The sequence below is a fragment of the Vigna radiata genome, unplaced genomic scaffold (assembly GCF_000741045.1).
Source record: "Vigna radiata var. radiata cultivar VC1973A unplaced genomic scaffold, Vradiata_ver6 scaffold_427, whole genome shotgun sequence".
Taxonomy (NCBI): Eukaryota; Viridiplantae; Streptophyta; class Magnoliopsida; order Fabales; family Fabaceae; genus Vigna; species Vigna radiata.
This window is the reverse complement of record NW_014542175.1, coordinates 38,712-55,644: the sequence shown is the minus strand read 5'-3', so window position 1 is coordinate 55,644 and position 16,933 is coordinate 38,712. Positions and strand designations below refer to the sequence as shown.

General features: G+C 35.2%; 2 protein-coding genes across 6 annotated transcripts; both read right to left on the bottom strand.

The window, feature by feature from the left end:
• Nucleotides 1-4,651: 4,651 nt before the first annotated feature.
• On the bottom strand, nucleotides 4,652-8,538 carry LOC106779136. Of its 4 annotated transcripts, none has more exons than XM_014667191.2 (4): nucleotides 8,268-8,538; nucleotides 7,097-7,712; nucleotides 5,913-5,959; nucleotides 4,652-5,791 (listed from the first exon to the last, which is right to left on the bottom strand). In XM_014667191.2, exons 2-4 carry the CDS (start codon nucleotides 7,416-7,418, stop codon nucleotides 4,916-4,918), a joined length of 1,245 nt encoding a protein of 414 aa, XP_014522677.1. In that variant the 5' UTR covers nucleotides 7,419-7,712; nucleotides 8,268-8,538; the 3' UTR covers nucleotides 4,652-4,915. The 4 variants fall into 4 exon arrangements, with proteins under 4 accessions (XP_014522677.1, XP_014522679.1, XP_014522678.1 ...); XM_014667193.2 differs by having other exon boundaries at nucleotides 7,097-7,703; XM_014667192.2 differs by having other exon boundaries at nucleotides 8,275-8,538.
• A 1,573-nt stretch (nucleotides 8,539-10,111) lies between these two features.
• Nucleotides 10,112-16,132, bottom strand: LOC106779134 (methyltransferase-like protein 7A). 2 transcript variants are annotated; one of them, XM_022776445.1, is made up of 6 exons: nucleotides 15,847-16,132; nucleotides 15,601-15,696; nucleotides 15,252-15,474; nucleotides 14,472-14,525; nucleotides 10,653-10,715; nucleotides 10,112-10,566 (listed from the first exon to the last, which is right to left on the bottom strand). In XM_022776445.1, exons 1-6 carry the CDS (start codon nucleotides 16,123-16,125, stop codon nucleotides 10,373-10,375), a joined length of 909 nt encoding a protein of 302 aa, XP_022632166.1. In that variant the 5' UTR covers nucleotides 16,126-16,132; the 3' UTR covers nucleotides 10,112-10,372. The 2 variants fall into 2 exon arrangements, with proteins under 2 accessions (XP_022632166.1, XP_014522675.1); XM_014667189.2 differs by having other exon boundaries at nucleotides 14,472-14,568; nucleotides 15,256-15,474.
• Nucleotides 16,133-16,933: the final 801 nt, after the last annotated feature.

Here is a 16,933-nt window from a genome sequence, read left to right as displayed (position 1 = left end):
AACTTTGTGAGACACATGTCCTACCCTAGGGTTTTTGGGTGGACCCCACCCTAATTTTTGAAGACACATGGTCTTGCAAAGAGAAACCAGCCGTCACACTCTCATTCTTGGTGGTCTGCAACGTTTCCAGAAAAGAAAAGGGGGAGCAATGTAGCTCACGGGTTCTAGCATAGGATGAAAAAAAAAATGCTCACTTTCTTTTCTTAATTTTTAGTGTGTGGAAACACTCTTTCTCGGCAATTTTTGAGAGCTTGCTGCTGGAACATTTATTTTGCCATGGAGTTTTCTTTTAAGTTGTTTGATTTTGGATGAATGGGATTCACGCTTTTATTTTCTTGCTCAATGAAGAAACACTTTTGCTTGGTTTTTGAACAATTTGAAAAATGCTGAATGAAGAATGAGAGACATCATGGCCTTGGTAGAATTTTTTTTATTTTCATTCAGAGTAGTTCACGGTGATCTCAATGTGGCTTATGCACGGTTAAGGGATGAGATTTTTTTTTATTATTAAATTTAGCCTTCATTTCCTTTTAAGAGAAAAATGGTGATTGAATTTTTAAGTACTTTTATTTTCATTTAAGTTAGAGTCTAGAGCATTAGTTTTCTTTTAGACGTGTTGATTTATTAGAAGAAGAAAGTAACGGTGATGGTATTGGGAAATGATGGCCAACCACCTTTTTTTTTTTTCTAGAGAAATAGGAAAAAGCAATTTGATTTTGTTTTCTTTGTTGGCACAAGTGGTGATTCAAGTGAGAATCACATTGATTGAAGTGAGCACACGGTGAATTTAATTGCTTTTATAATGAAGAAGAGATTAAGTGAAGAGCTTTTGGTGATGGGATGTGTCAATAGCCGGCAACTAGCTGTGTAGCAATTTTTTTTTTCTTTTATTTTGAGATGGAAGAAGTGATTAGATACGAGAATGTGGTAGGTGTACGATGACAGAGTTTAATTTACTTTTGTGAAGCATTGTCCATTTCCTTTTCTTTCTGTTGCAGCACAAGCCATTTTGGAGCTAGTTTTTTTTCTTTATGTTTTTTGAAGAATGAAGAGGTGATGGGAGCAAGTGTACGTGTTTCATTCAATGCTTGGATAGAGGTTCGGTTATTTTCAATTGCTTTGGGAAGAGTATGCTGGAACAAGCATCATTTTATTCTCTTTAATGCTTTCAATGATATTCGGATGTATTTAATTTTTACTTTTAATTTAGTCTAATCGCATTCACAAAACCACTTTCAAACCCCCCCACTGTGTGTTTAACTTAATTCCTGAACCACTGTTTGGTCCTTGAGAGACGACCTAGGAGTCAATTCCTAGTATATACTGCATTCTTTTATGCATATTAAATTTTGCATGGGGTGCGACACCCATCACACCCCCCTGTCGTGCTAAACTCACCCCTCCATGTATGGAAATGACTTTTTCCTTTGGTGAAGGTAATACCAGATCGTTATCAAGTAATATAAAACAGGTAAGTCTGAGTATCGTTTTCCCAAAGGACTCTTAGACCTTAACTTTCATGTAAATTGATCGTGTAAGACTTGTGAAAGAATTAAATTGAAGTGTTGAATGCAAAGAACTAAAATAAACATGCAAATGCAAGTGAATCAATTGGTTAGGAAAAGATATGGATGAATGGAGTTGTTGGGGTTTAAAATTTCATCTTATCCACTCTCTTATATCTACTTTTCTTATTAAATTTGCTTTATTATCATATTGTCATGCAAACTTTCTTAGTCTACCCTAAACCCAATTCCTTGGCGAAAAGAGCCTATTACTAATTACTGGCTTACTATCTCTAGTCTCCCCTAGTAATTAGCTATGCATTATAAACAGAAGCAAAATACAATTGATTGTCCTACCCCTATCTCTAGGCGGTATTTGCGTAATCAAGGAATTTCCTACCAGTTCATGACATTATCGTACGTTCCTGTATCGACAAAGACAAACATTATTTACAGAATCAGTTAAATGATAAAAGCATTAAGTATAGATAAGAAACCCAACAATTGATAATATAAGCATATGCAAGCACATAAAGAAAATAAGAATTTTGATATAAGAGAGTTTCAAAAGATTACATTGTTCCCCATCAACAAAGGGTTTAGTTCACCATGGACATGGTGAACTAGATGGAATTAAATGAAAGAATGGAAGACTAAACCCTAAATTTGGTAGATTGGAGCCTAAGCATCCATGGAACCGCCTCCAAGGAGTGTGAAACAACTCTGGACGTCTCTGCCAGCCAAAAGATTACATTGTGAATCGCACTGAGGCTATTTATAGTGCATAAAAGTAACAAAATTTAAGCCCAGGCCCAATCTGATGGATGCTCAGCGCCTAATTTGGCCGCGGTTTCCTTCTAATCGCAAAACTGCTCAGCGGTCCAATACGTCGCTCAGCGGTGGCCCTCTAATCGCACAGGACGCTCAGTGGTGCCGCTCAAGCGAGAAGCGGTGGTTTCACCCACGAAACTAGCGCTCAACGCTGGAATTGGCGTTGAGCGGTTCACTTGACTCTTCTTTTCATCCTTTTTCTCCTTCTTTCACTAGTCTAAGTCCACCTTGCTTCACTTCCATCTTCAGTTCACATCAAAACCCTACAAAACAATGCAAAAACAAGCATAATATCTCTAAAACCAACTTTTGAGTCTCACATTACTCAACTAAGTATTTTACTTGATTCTAAGCTCATTCTAAGCCATAAAGGGTGTGTTTTTATATCAAAATAACGGTTTTTAGACCGTTGTCATTAGCCAAATTTACTCAAGGTAGATACAATTTAAATGTTGTATTAAAGTTTTCTAGTATAGCTATTTACAGACAAGGACTAGGCTATAAAGCTCAATCTAACAGAACCAATGCAAAGAAGTTTACTGATGTAAGCAAGCCTATGAAGCATGCATGTTTTTACTGCAATATTATTGGTCATACTGTTAGAAATTGTTACTATAGAAGAGTTGGAGTTCCAAAAGGTTTATATGTGTGGATACCAAAGGAACATCTGACCTTAACTAACAATCAAGGACCTAAGTTCAAATGGGTACCTGCTTCAAAAATTTAAGTTGTTTTGCAGGATAAGCATCAGATGTAGTGAAGCACTGTGAAAACTCAAGGATGAACTATGATGAAGGTTGAAAAACAGTTATTTTCATATGTCATTTTAGACCAAATTACTCCCTTTACTACTTAGAATGAGCTTAGAATCAAGCAAAACTCAATAAATGAGTCTGTAGAGAGTCAAAAGCTATTTTTAGCGATATTATGCTTGTTTTGCATTGTTTTGTAGCATTTTTGAGAAAGTGGAGAATGAAGTTGAAGATAAAGGTCATAGACTCAAGAAAAGAGAAGAAAATTGAAGAATTGAAGAGTCGACGCACCTTTCGGCGGCAAATTCCACCGTCGGGCGGTCCAGGACGAGGAGTAGGCACCTGGTGTGGGCGTTGGGCGGATTTGCGATTAGAGGCAAACTGACGGGCAATAGTGCGATTTGAGGGAAACCGTCGGGCGCCACACTTGTTCCGTCGGGCGGTTGTCTGCTGGGCTTGGGCCTGTTTTCTGTTGCGCTCCTCACCTATAAATAGCCCTATTGCGAGTTTAGATGCATTCTTTTGACAGAAGGGGGCGGCCAGACCTAATTTCACTCTCTGGAGAGGATCTCTTGGATGCTTAAGCTCCTTTTCATCTTATCTAGGGTTTGCTTTTCCATTCCTCATCCATTTTTCATCTAGATTCACCATGTCAATGGTGAACTAAACCCTATTGTTGTTGGGGGAAAACAATGTAATCTTTAAATACTCTCTTCTATTGAAACTCCCCACGCCATTTTAAGAGGCCATAATGTGAACCGATATTTCTACACATTTAAAAATATCAAATTTATCTAAAGGTCTCAGTTTCATATTACTTGGAGTCATTTTGTATTATATAATCTAAAATATTAAATATGTTTTTATTATTATAATCTTATATACAAATTTCTATTATGAAATATATGTTAAATTGTAACACAAATTTAAAATTCATATTTTACATTTTAAAATACAAAATAAAATTATATTATAATTAGAGAATTTCAAGTATATTTTAAAATTACATATGTTGAAATAATAATACATTCAGATCTTACAGTCTGGTATGACATTCGGATTGAACTTCCATGGATACAAATGAAGCGTTTCATCCTTTGAAATGAAGTGTTGGAGAAAATAAAGTTGCTTTCACTAGTTCGAATTGCTTCTTCAATTTATTCCGTTTCAGTGGCATTTTGACGATTCCCACACTGAATTTCGATAATGATGAATTATTTACAAACTTTAATATCAAGCAGAGACTTCCCCTTTAACGTTCACCTGCGAGGTCACATTCTCCTCTTCCTGGTAAGCTCAATTCAGAAATTGCATTCTTTATTTCACAATTCAAAATATATAATTTTATTAAAAAATAAATTCTAAATTATAAATCTAAAATGTATTTTATATTCTGCAACGTTCAATCTAAAATTCAAATTTATATTCTAGGATATGCAATGTGCCGAAATATAAAATATAATATGAAATACAAACTTGTGTTCAGATTAATTGAGTTGGGCTTGTTGTAATTTGAACCACAAGATAAACATTAATAGAATGAAATTAAGATTATTGAGAAAGTAAGTTTTAATTTTTCAATCTGCACTCCATCAACTAAAGTAGATGTTTTAAAACCCTAAACAGAGATAAAACAAACTAAATACATAAAATGAGGCAAAATAAGATCAAGGTTCAGGTGTGAATTCCAAAACACATACAACAAATGAATCTATACAAAATGTGGAAGAGGTTAGGGATCAGTGTCATCAAATTTTGCTCAACGAAGTGGAAGAGTCAGCTTCTGCAAATATGTAGGTGTAAGTTACAACTTACCAACATTTGCTATTACCTCCACACACTTGAACCTGCAGTTGCCTTGGAGCAACCAACTTCCTTCCCATCAGCTGTACTTCCACTAAATAGCTGTGAAGAAAATGTCCCATTTTTCCTCACCTTACCTGGAAATTCCTTGCTTAAACTACCTTTGAGGGACAGGTTCTTCTTTACACGATTTCGATTAATCATGAACATAGCATTGCGTGGAGGTGCATGCAGAGCACCTTCAACACAATCACCCACCTGTACACAGCCCCAGGGTCTGGAAGGTCCATCGCCACGAGATGATTTAAGCCTAGGAAAACCATTCGTCAATCTCAAAAAGCCCCGGTGATCAGGGGAATTTTCCTCCTCCAATTTTACACAAACAGGACAAGGAGGATCGCTTTTCCGTGTCTTTGGTGTTGTTTGCTCCAAGCATTCAGCATGAAATGCATGACAACAAGGAAGAACCCCAATCGTAGGCATGTCTCCACTTCTCACAATGCGACGGGAACTCCAAGGAGATCTCTGCGAGAGAAATCTTTCACACAAGCCACACCTAAATCCATTGGAAGGAAAATGTGGTTGGCCAGGCATTTCTAATTCAAATGATTCAGTAACATCAGCAAACTCCTGACTGCTGCTGGTGCTACTCCAACGCTGGCCATCTCGGAGTGGAGTAGAAGTATCAAACTCTGTAAAGTCTGTAACTGCAGGATCAAAGGTATCTCTAGTAGTTGTTAGGTCATTAAAAGACATAGGATGAATGGGTTTAGAGATGAAAGAACGAAGATTAGAGAAATTCCTCTGACAGGATAAATGCGATTTTGTAGCAAACTCGGATTCACTACTTTCCGACAGAGATGATGTTGAGCCCCCACTATTGGGATTTACAGATGTTCCCTGCACATATATGTCTTACCTGTTAGCTTCTTTCTTAAGACAAACACATCAGAAATAATTGCCCGACTAAAGTATTTTTTAGCAGTCCTTAACTGGAAAGTACAAATGAGAATAAACCTACCTCCTTAGTGGGAGTAAAAGATACCCTGCCCGCAGAAGGATGAGGATCTATCAAAAGTACAAATGAGAAGGGAGCAGTTCAATATGCAGAAGTAACAACCAACAAGTTTATAGAGAAAGAATAAACCACAAACAAAATTGAGTGCTTCAGTTTTATTGTTACTAATATCAGCACGACTTAACAGTACCATCAATTGCTACCTTATTGAGACACATTAACAAACAGACAAATTATGATCCAAAACTCAACATCGTCAAGGAATTGAATGATGTCATGATTCACAAGAAAAGGAAAATTATTAAAGTGAGTTTCAATAATTAAAAAATGAAAAAGTTAAAGCTATATAATTTAGAGGCAGAATTATAAGAAATCATGACTCAATTCTGTACTGAGACCAGATTCATCAATGTATGGGTTTCCTCTTGTCATGCTACAGAAGACCTGACAATTCATAGAAATACTACTTCAGCTCTCTACCATTTGATGTAAGCCCTAACTCTACAAACAAAAAATGACCAAAAACATGTTTACTATTTACCGTCTCATTGCTTCAAACTAATTCTCAAAGGCATAAACATAGCAAGTACATGAGTAGAGCAAAACTGTTTTGATAATATAACCAGAAAGATTGTTGAGCACTTTTTTTTCCCCAAACACCTTTCAGTAGGACGGAACTTAGAAGCAACTTAATGGGTAGATTAAGAAAGTGTTCTGTTTTCATTTTCTATTTTCACTTCTGATTACAATAGTGTCACTTCGGCTTTTCCTTTTATTCTATAATTTTTTTAAATTACGAAACAAGGCGCAAAACAAAGTCGCTCCCACATTAAATGGTGATGACAAGAAATAAACACAAATATTTAACTACCACTTATACAATACAATAACTTATACTACGCAAAAACTATTATATAGACAATAAAATACAGTTAACTACCACTCATACAATTAACTACTTATACTTCGTTTCTGTTTCACTAGGCTGTTGACAAATAGGATTGCATGTAAATGAAATATTTTACCTTTTTGATTATTAAAAAGACCTTTCTGAAAGTAACCTCTTTAGAGACTAACTGCCGTAAGAGCACTAAGGCTTCATTACCTTATATGCAAACCATCTTGCTACGTGTGGTTTATATACATCTACATTATAATACTTTGAAAACTCACATATAAGGATTTACCTTTCCAAGCTGAATTTTCATAATTGTCAATACTGATTTCTTGTATTGCAGGAGGCGTCCACTGAGGACCCTGAGAAAGGTCAGATGGACTGCTAAGGAGAATACCAGTACCATCTGAAGCAGAATAGTGAAGATCATATAGGTGGTTGCCTCTGACCCAGCTCCCACTCTCTTTATCATTTGATGATGTAGAAGACCCGTAGAGTTGAATGCTGTCATTCACACTATACTGCATCCCTTCAGACTGGAATCTGAAATCCCACCTCGTTGGAGGTGGTGAAAAACTTGAATTCGTTCGCCAGAAGGGCTCATTTGGACCCATGGACCAGTCCCTACTTCCTGCATTTGATCCATGTGGCCTTGAAGCCACACAACAAAGAGACCCCGTTTTAGCTATTTTCTCAGAATATCACAATAAACCCAATTCTGAACGCCTCCAATCCAACTATTTCAGTCACTGATCAACTACGTAATCGATAACAGACGAGGGACACTTCCAAAAACAAGTTCCAACTCCTCAAGCCAAATAATTCAACACTCGATAGCTTCCACTTTCAACCTACACGTCTAATAGAAACTAAATTCCACCTCCAGCAAGAGCATCACCCTGAAAACTCTACAATCAGAAAAAGAAAAGAACAGCATTCACCATTTAGATAAAATAGAGAGAACGTTATTATTTCAACCACCAAAAAGAAAGAAGCAAAATACAGTAAACAAGTAAAGCTAGTCTCGGAAATCACATTAAGCCATAAACATCAAATTAGTTGACAAAATGTAATAACTTCAAAAGGTGACATCTAATCACAGAACATTATACCAAAAGAACCACTAAAGCGAAAAACAAGCACAGCGATAAACATCATATTAGTGTATCAGTTACGAAATAAATTCAAAAAATGCAATCAACCAAAGAAACATAATAGTAAAAAATTCTTAACGCGGTTACTAAAGTTAAACCAAACATTCACACAAAGAATACCAATTAACAGAACTACACAGAAACCACTTCTAAAAATTTTCAAAGGCTACTTTACCAAATATAGAGTAAATGCAAAAAAAAATAAAATCTATAGTGAACTTCTTTTTAAAACAGAAAAAAAAAATAGTAGAAACCAGAACACAATAGAGCATATGAAAAAGCGAGAAAAAAACACGGGAGAAACCGAACCTCGTACCGCACACGTGACAGGACAGTAACGGCACGTGCGAGTTCCCGAGTGAGAGAAATTGCATTTTACGTCTTCAATATTTAGAGGAATTGCATTATTGTATAGTTTGATTGTAAAGGCGCATTGTGCGAAGCGAAGAAGAGGTGGAATTGTGAAAACCCTAACTACCGAACAGGGGAAGAAGAAGAATACGAAACCAAAGTGGTTGAACAGCTGGCAACAGCATCTTCTCGTTGTGTTTCTAATCAACTGTTTGAACTTTAAACGCGCCGTTTCCACTTTCTGCAATGTCTTTTTAATTATTATTCATTTGTCCATGATCATATGCATTGATGGATTTTATTTTTCATAATTACAAGGTTTTGTTGTTTTAGTACAATGTCACTAGTTTTAAATGTTTCTCATCATGTCACTCAATAATTTTAAACTTGAAACAAAATTTCAATTATGTAAATTCAATGAAATTTTGTTTTTAACTATTTTAGCAGTCAAGTGATAATTCAAGGACATGTTCACCTTGAAAAGGAATATTTTTATATTTAATTTTATTTTGAAATTATTTATATGAAATATGAAAATAATAATTGAATTAATTATTTTTTTCTAAATTTATGAAAATTAAAAATAAAGTCATCTTTTTATAATTGAAAAACTTATCAAAGCTCTTATTTATTTAAGTGAAACATGACATACATAGCTTTTTTAAGCAAAAGCTAGGTGCTGCTGATATAATATGTATAGAGACCTCTTGACTTTTAGCTAAAGCTTTAACTTTACCAAAGGAATCTTATGCTTTTTACTGTCATGTTTTTACTTAAAAATGAGCTTCAATTATTATTAAAGTTAATTGTTTTCACGTAAGGTTAATTTCTTATTAATTTTAAAATAAAGGATAAATATTTTTTAATACTCCCATTTTCTTATTTGGATGAATATTAATACACTTATTTTATGAAATTTGCAAATGTCTGAAAAAACAAAAAACAAGAGTTAAAGGAAGTAACCAAAACCAACCAGCATTTGGATTTGTAGTTTTCTATTATCATTAGTCATAAACATTAAGCAATTGTTCTTATAATTAGCACCCAACGAAATAGAAACTTCACCTACCACACCATAAGGTGGGTCCAATGTGTGATCAAACGACAGCAAAACCCCGTTAGCTGGTTAATCATAGGAGCTTACATTAAATACAAATTATAGATGTATAGGTTGATGAGTGTGCAATTATTCGATGATGATGTTTGTTTGATACAAGGTGGTTTAATAATGGTACCACAGAATTGCAAAATGATCCTGTCAGTAACTATTTGATGATAATGTTTATAGCAGTTGTTAGACAAACAGAGAGACGAATGATAACAAAAGGGAAAGGTAAAGGTAAACCAATTATCTGAGACTCCAACACACCATTCACATATATAAAAACAAATGAGTGCAACAACAAACTAACCAAGTTCTTGTTCAGTCATGTTCACATCAAATTAGCACATTATACATGTCAATCCTCTTTGTTCCTTTTTAATTGTTCATCTTTTCTTCAAATTTTGTTTACTCTATTTCACCAGACTGCTCTTTGATGTAAGAGAAACACTTGGTTTGTGAAACTAGTTCTTAAACGTCATATATATATACTAAATAAGAAACAGAGGGAGAATATGCTTGATTTTCTACAAACATGCCCAAAATAGTAAGTGTTGAAAATATTACATTCACAAAATAACGGGTATAAAAGTAAAAGACAACCTTTAGGAACAGTTTTTTGAATTAAGTTAGAAACAATATTCAAATTTTAAGAAGTTACCTGTTTCAATGTAAGCTTCGAGAATATAAATAGAGACACTTTACATGATGATCAAAACATACATAGCCTCCAACTCAACCATTTTTGCAATACACATGATCAATGCATGTTGAACAGACACTGATTTGGTAAGGACACACATGTGTGTAGATAGATTCTACACTGCAAAGTTTTACAGTCAGTCACAATATTTTTGTATTGAAACCTGCAACTCTAGTGAAGAACCTGAATATGGCTAATATATTTTCCAAGCTATGAAGATGGTAGGCTAAGAGGATCAAAGACACGCTTTGATTGATACTACTTGTAAGCTACTCCATATACATGGGGGTTTATAAATGTAGCACTAGACAAGAATGTCATGTTAAGCTCAACATCTGAAAATCCGGCCCTGGATATATTATTTCCGGTTTCCCTACAAAGGTGACACCCATCTGCAAGTGTCTGTTGCAGAGGATCAAGAACTCTCTGTATATATTTAAGAAAAGTTCCATCTGCATATGTCCATGGAAACACACAAAATTAACCAAAATTAAGCTATTTACTAAGTTCACTAGTCCATTTAAAAGTTCCGTTTCACCTTTTGCAGCCACATGTTCTACAAACACGTAAAGTCCACCAGGTCGCAGCACCCTCGTTACTTCTGCATGCAAAAGTGTCAATGATTTAGATGATAAACTTGAATTGTAAAAGAGCTACACAAAAATTAATCTTGAATGATTAGTCAACAGGTCACAAGTCGAACAAAGATAAAACTAATTTACAATATAAAAATAGTGTATAATTTATCTTAAAATTTAGTTTTATAAAATCGAGTTAGCCTAAAATCTCATTGTACAGTCTACTTTTGTTTATTATGACTGTTTTATCATGTAACTAAAGTTTTCATGATATTTATAATTGTTATATGCTACATACACCACAATCCATTGTTCTTTACTTAATAGCTTAAGCTCTTGCGTATGGTATTATTATAAAACCAAGTGATCTAGAGTTTTGATCCTCATCGTCCACATTCATGTGATAGAAAAGGTTGAAATATAGATTAGGATGGGTGGACCTGCAAATTTACCATGTTGCATGCCCAAGGTTGAAGTCTAGGTATTGTTCCTAGATAGTGACTTCCTCTTCCCATGTTGTACCATCTTGACCTCCTTCTTGCCACTCTACTAATAACTGAGGCACCTGGTCTTCTTCCTTTTGTTCGACTCTCCTTCCCAATATTCTCACAGGCCAAAACGAAGGTCCGTCAGCCGACAAATCTTGAGGCAATTCCTTCTCTACTATTTACTCTCTTATTGCTTTCTTTAAATATAGCTTTCTATAATTGGGAAACATGGAAGACCGGATGTATGCGTGCTGTCTTCGGTAATTGAAGCTTATATGCTATTGCTCCCACTCGTTGGATGACCTGAAATGGCCCGAAATATCTGGCCGCCAGCTTAGGCTGGGCCTGGTGGGCATTGAGGTATGTCGATGGGGCCTTATCTTGAGATAAACCTAGTCACCCACTTCCACATCCGCGGGTTATCTGCCTTTATTTGCTTGCCGAATCATCAACTCCTGGGCTCTCTCCAGATGAAACTTCAACTGCCGCAACGCTTCATCACGCGTGTGCAACTCTTGGCTCACCGCCTCCACCATTGATTCTCCTCGTCGCCCATACACTGCTTCGAATGGAGTACACCTTATCGCCCCTTGATAGTTGGTATTATACCAATACTCAGCCCACGGTAAGACAGTCATCCACCCCTTTGGCTACTCCGAGCAAAAACAGCGAAGATATCCCTCTAGTATTCGATTTATAACATCTGTTTGTCCATCCATTTTCGGATGATACGCGGTACTCATCTTCAACTGAGTTCCCTACCCTTTAAACAGTTCCCTCCAGAAAATGCTTAAGAAAATGGGGTCACGGTCACTGACTATGGACTGCGGAATGTCGTGCAATCTTACGATTTCCTTTACGAATACTTCTGCTACTGTTCTGGTCGAAAAAGGGTGCTTGAGTGGTAGGAAATGCCCGTACTTGCTAAGGCGATCTACTACCACAAGGATAGCATCGTGTCCTTGTGACCGTGGTAACCTAACAATGAAATCCATGCTTAATTCTTCCCATATTGCGTTCGGGATCGGCAGCGGTTGCAACAATCCTTGGGGAGAAGAAGATAAGTATTTGTGTTGCTGACACACCAAGCAGCCAGCCACAAATTTCGTCACCCTTTTCTTCATACCAATCCAATGCAACGATTGTCCGATCCTCTGATACGTCCGGTAAACACTAGAGTGCCCGCTGGTTTGCGTCACATGAAACTCTGCAAGTAATTTGGGGATCCACGTGGAGTTGGCTGATAGCACCATTCTCCCTTGGTAGTGTAATCGCCCCTGCTCTAGGGTATAAGCGAGATGGGAATTCGGGTCCGTCCTAATATCCTCCACTACCTTCTGCAGAGTATCATCCTCCACCTCAGTTAATTTACCGCACCCCCATCTAACTGTTAGAGAAGTAACTAAGTATTCCTCTTCCTCCTCTCATATACTATGTATCTCCTTTCATTCCTATCAAATACTCTCAAGCTTCATTCTAATATTTGCTTACTATTATAAGAAGAGAGAAAAGAGAAAAGAGATAAACACCCAGTGAGTCTATAAACTGTATTGTATTTAACACATATACTCTTTGCGAGAGTAATCATCCAAACGACTTGTAAGCAATCAGTTGATTTCAATTCTGAAGAGAATTAAAACACTTGTTGTGAAACGCAGACGAGTTAAGGAAATCTAGAAAACGTATCAGAGGATACCAGGATTGTCTATAGAACAAAATCACAAAATTAGAAGTGAAGAAAGTGCTCATGTAGAGAAGGCCCAATATTAGATATTGGTAGGAAAATTGATTTATCTCACACACAAGACCAGATATTGCTTATGCAGTTAGTGTAGTGAGCCAATTTATGCATGATCCAAGAGAGAGAGACATGCATGCAGTTGTCAAAGTTGACAAAATTCTCCAATACTTGAAGTCAAGTCCAGGAAATGGGCTATTATTCAAAAGGGAAAACACATTGACTATGAAGATATATATTGATGCTGACTATGCAGGTTCTATTGCTAATAGAAAATCTACTTTTGGGTATTGTGTGTTTCTTGGAGATAGTCAGTAACATGGAGAAGCAAATAAACAAGATAGAATATCCTGTTCTAGTGCAAAAGCTGAATTTCAAGCTCTTGCTCAAGGGATGTGTGAAGAACTCTGGATGAAAATCATTTTGGATGATCTTAAAGTCAAAGTGGATAACCTGGTGCAACTACACTGTGACAATAAGTTTACCATGAGCATAGCCCATAATCCAATACAGCATAACAGAACCAAACACATTGAGATTGACAGACATTTCATCAAAGATAATATTGACAGAGGCTTTGTGATTACAACTCATGTTCCTACATAACTTCAAATAGAAGATGTTTTTACAAAAGGGCTTTCTCCGGGTAGATTTCAAGATCTTGTAGGTAAGTTGTGAATGATTGATATTCATTTACCAACTTGAGAGGGAGTGTTATAATTAGAGAAGATATCTTTAGAATCTTCCTAATTAGAGAAAATAGATGTATAATCTTCTGTTTTATTTTGTTTCCCTATTTTCCTTTTTAGGAGAATTAGATTGTTACAAATAGAGGATATGAAAATGTATTTTTTATCATTCAGAATAATAAAATCAGTCTTATTTTCTACTTAGTTCAAACAAAATTAACGAAATTAAAGATTTTGTACTTTGATTGTTATTTTTTCTTATTATACTAAAAAATAAATGTCAATGTTTGTTGTATTGAACCAATTATATAACCCTATTAATTATAATAAAATGAACATAATATTCATATTTTAGTAGTTGGCAATCCATCATGAAATTTACATTTATTTCATTATATGGATTGATATACATTTAGCTAGAAAGTGAAGGACATTGATTTTGTAGTTATCTGCATAGCATTAGAGGCACTATAATATAACTACGTAGTGAACAGTGTCATTATCTTTTATCAGAGCATAATCGTAGGTTTTTGGGATTGATTATAGACTACAGGATGATGAATGTGTATCTTCAAAGGTGAAGGAATGCAGAAATTACGATTTTAATGACCTTTTCCATTTAGAAACTGCCATGATTTGTAATTCCACTTATTTTCTGCTTCTTTACAAAGTTGAAAGAAATATCATGTAATGCTGTAAAACAACAAATGATATGTTCAACTATCTAACAAAGCATTCAATTATCAAAAAAAGTAAACTGTTTCAATATGGAAACAAACTACACTGCAGCACTAAATACCAACTTCCCAGGGGAAGAAAAAATATTTGAACTAAAAGCACTGAAGACTCCATATGTTTCATTACCTTTCAGTGTCATATCAACATCTTTAACAGAACACAATACCAGTGTTCCAACAACTGCATCAACAGAAGCATCACTTAATGGTATGGCCTCACCGACCTAAACAAAAACTTTAAAACTTGAAGATCAGTTAACACAAGAAGAAACAGACACTAGATTGAATAAAACAACAATCTAGTGAAAGGTGATTCTTCTAAGAATAACTTCAAATTGGCACAGTGCATGTTCAACTGATTATTATATTAGGTCTATGATGCACAGATACAATATTCATATCTAATAATAACCATACGACCACTTTTAAAATATGAGATTTAACACATGCAGAATACGGTAAAATATGCAAAAGAATTCATAAAACATAATAGATATGTAGTCACAATTCTTTAAATGAAATTAAGCGCCTACTTTTCAAAGTACTAAAAACAAATAAAAATTACTGTCATAAATTATTGCCTAATACCTAAAAACAGAAATAGTATCATTCTTCCACGTAAGCCAACACAAAAAAAAAATTGTTACAACGGTCCAATAACATTTTGAAATGTGTCAAAATGTTATTAAAATCTGATTGTTAACAAATAGCGGTCCTAATGACATTACCTCATCATCCACATTTAGCTTAAACCAGATAGACCCTATTCTCCACAAGCATTGAAACCATCTCAAAGAACGTTTCTTTGCACTGTATTCTACTAATTAAAGGTTTTGACTAGTATAAGAATGGCATGGTTTCTATTCCCATTTAAAAGGAAGGCTTCAAACTAGTAAGAATATCATACATACAGCTTGTATGAACTCAAAATTTGAAGGAGACAGTCCAGCTGACGAAGCAGAGGATCGAGCATACTTTTCCATCTGTGGGTTTGGATCAATGCCAACGACCTCTACATCAGAGCCACTAGCATAATAATTGAGGTTGGGACCAGTTCCAATGCCAATCTCCAAGATTCTTTGACCCTTCCCCTTCAAGTTACTGAAGATTTGAGACTTGTACGTTGCAACCTTACAAGCAACCGCCTCAAACTTAAATTCATTGCAATAACAACAACAAAACATAGCACTGCCCAAAACAAAATTATATAAATAAAAGTCCAAACAACCCCATAAAATGAAGAATGAACAAAACACCTCAGCTTCATAAGACTCGGTAGCCGAATTCATAACCCCAGCATAGAACTCCTCGTACCAATCAGGTCTTGGTGGGTGAAACTTTTTAAGTACAGCCTACAAACACAAAAACAAAGTAAAATTAAAAAAGAATTCTTTTTTATTCAAATTAGGTCAAGAAAAGCATAATCTTTCGCTAAAATTTGAACCCAAGTTCTAATATTTTCTGTTTTCTGTTATCTGGGTAGATGGCAAAAGATCAAATACCGTGTAATCAGAATATGGGCCGGTGGCTGCGGAAGGTTGAAAAGGAAACAAGGTAACTCCCAATGTTGCAGCTTCGATTAAATGTCTTCTTCCACAAAAGCATGGTTTGTTGGTGGGTTCCGGTGAGTCATGGGAGAGAAACTCAGCGCTGAATTTGTTTGGCACACCCGAGTTGACCCGTATCTGAAACTTACGCTTATTGGTGGCTTCATTGATGGAGCAAAGGGAAACTTTGAGTGAGAGGGAAAGCAAGGATATCGCAGCACAATGAACACTCATTTAGTACTTCAATACTAAAAACACTGAAATTTAATTCATATATAATATAATATATTGGAAAAGTTAATTAATATATTTATTTTTACCAAGAGAAAAGTATTTTGATTGTGAAAATTTGTGTTTGTTAATTTAAATGTTAGACGAAAACTTGTTTTAGGTACTAATGAAAAACATATTAAAGAAAAAATAATTATTCATTCTATACATTTTAAAGTTTATTTAAATTCATGTTTAGTTTCTATTGACATTTTTTATATTTGTACGGTAAATTTGTAAATAGTTAAAAACTATTAAATTTATAAGTATATAATTAAACTATTACGGTTACTTAAAATAATCGTATAAATATGATGTTCTACATCTATTATTCAAGTAACTAAATGCAGATAATAAATTCTATAAAGTTTTTTAAAAAATAGTTTAATTGATTCAGAGGTCCCTTGATGGGTGTCGTCGCCCAATCAAATTTGATGTGCATTTTAAAGTGCAGTATAATTAGGGAATGACCCCTAGGTCTTCTCTCAAGGACCAATTAAGCGGTTTAAGAGTCAAGTCTAACATGAAAAGGGGGATTTTGAAAGTGTTTGAAAATGCAATGACGAAATTAAAAATAAATGAAAATCAATTAAACATGTAAAATATTTTACCATCTCATGTGACCAAGTGCTTTTACCAAAAGGGAATTAAATTTGCAAAGTTCCTACAAATTAACCTTGACCGAGACCTCCCATTGTTGGACTTCCACGTGTTGGCTTCAAAGAAAATTAAAATTTGGGAAAGGTTTACTCATCCAGCCGTGAATTTAATG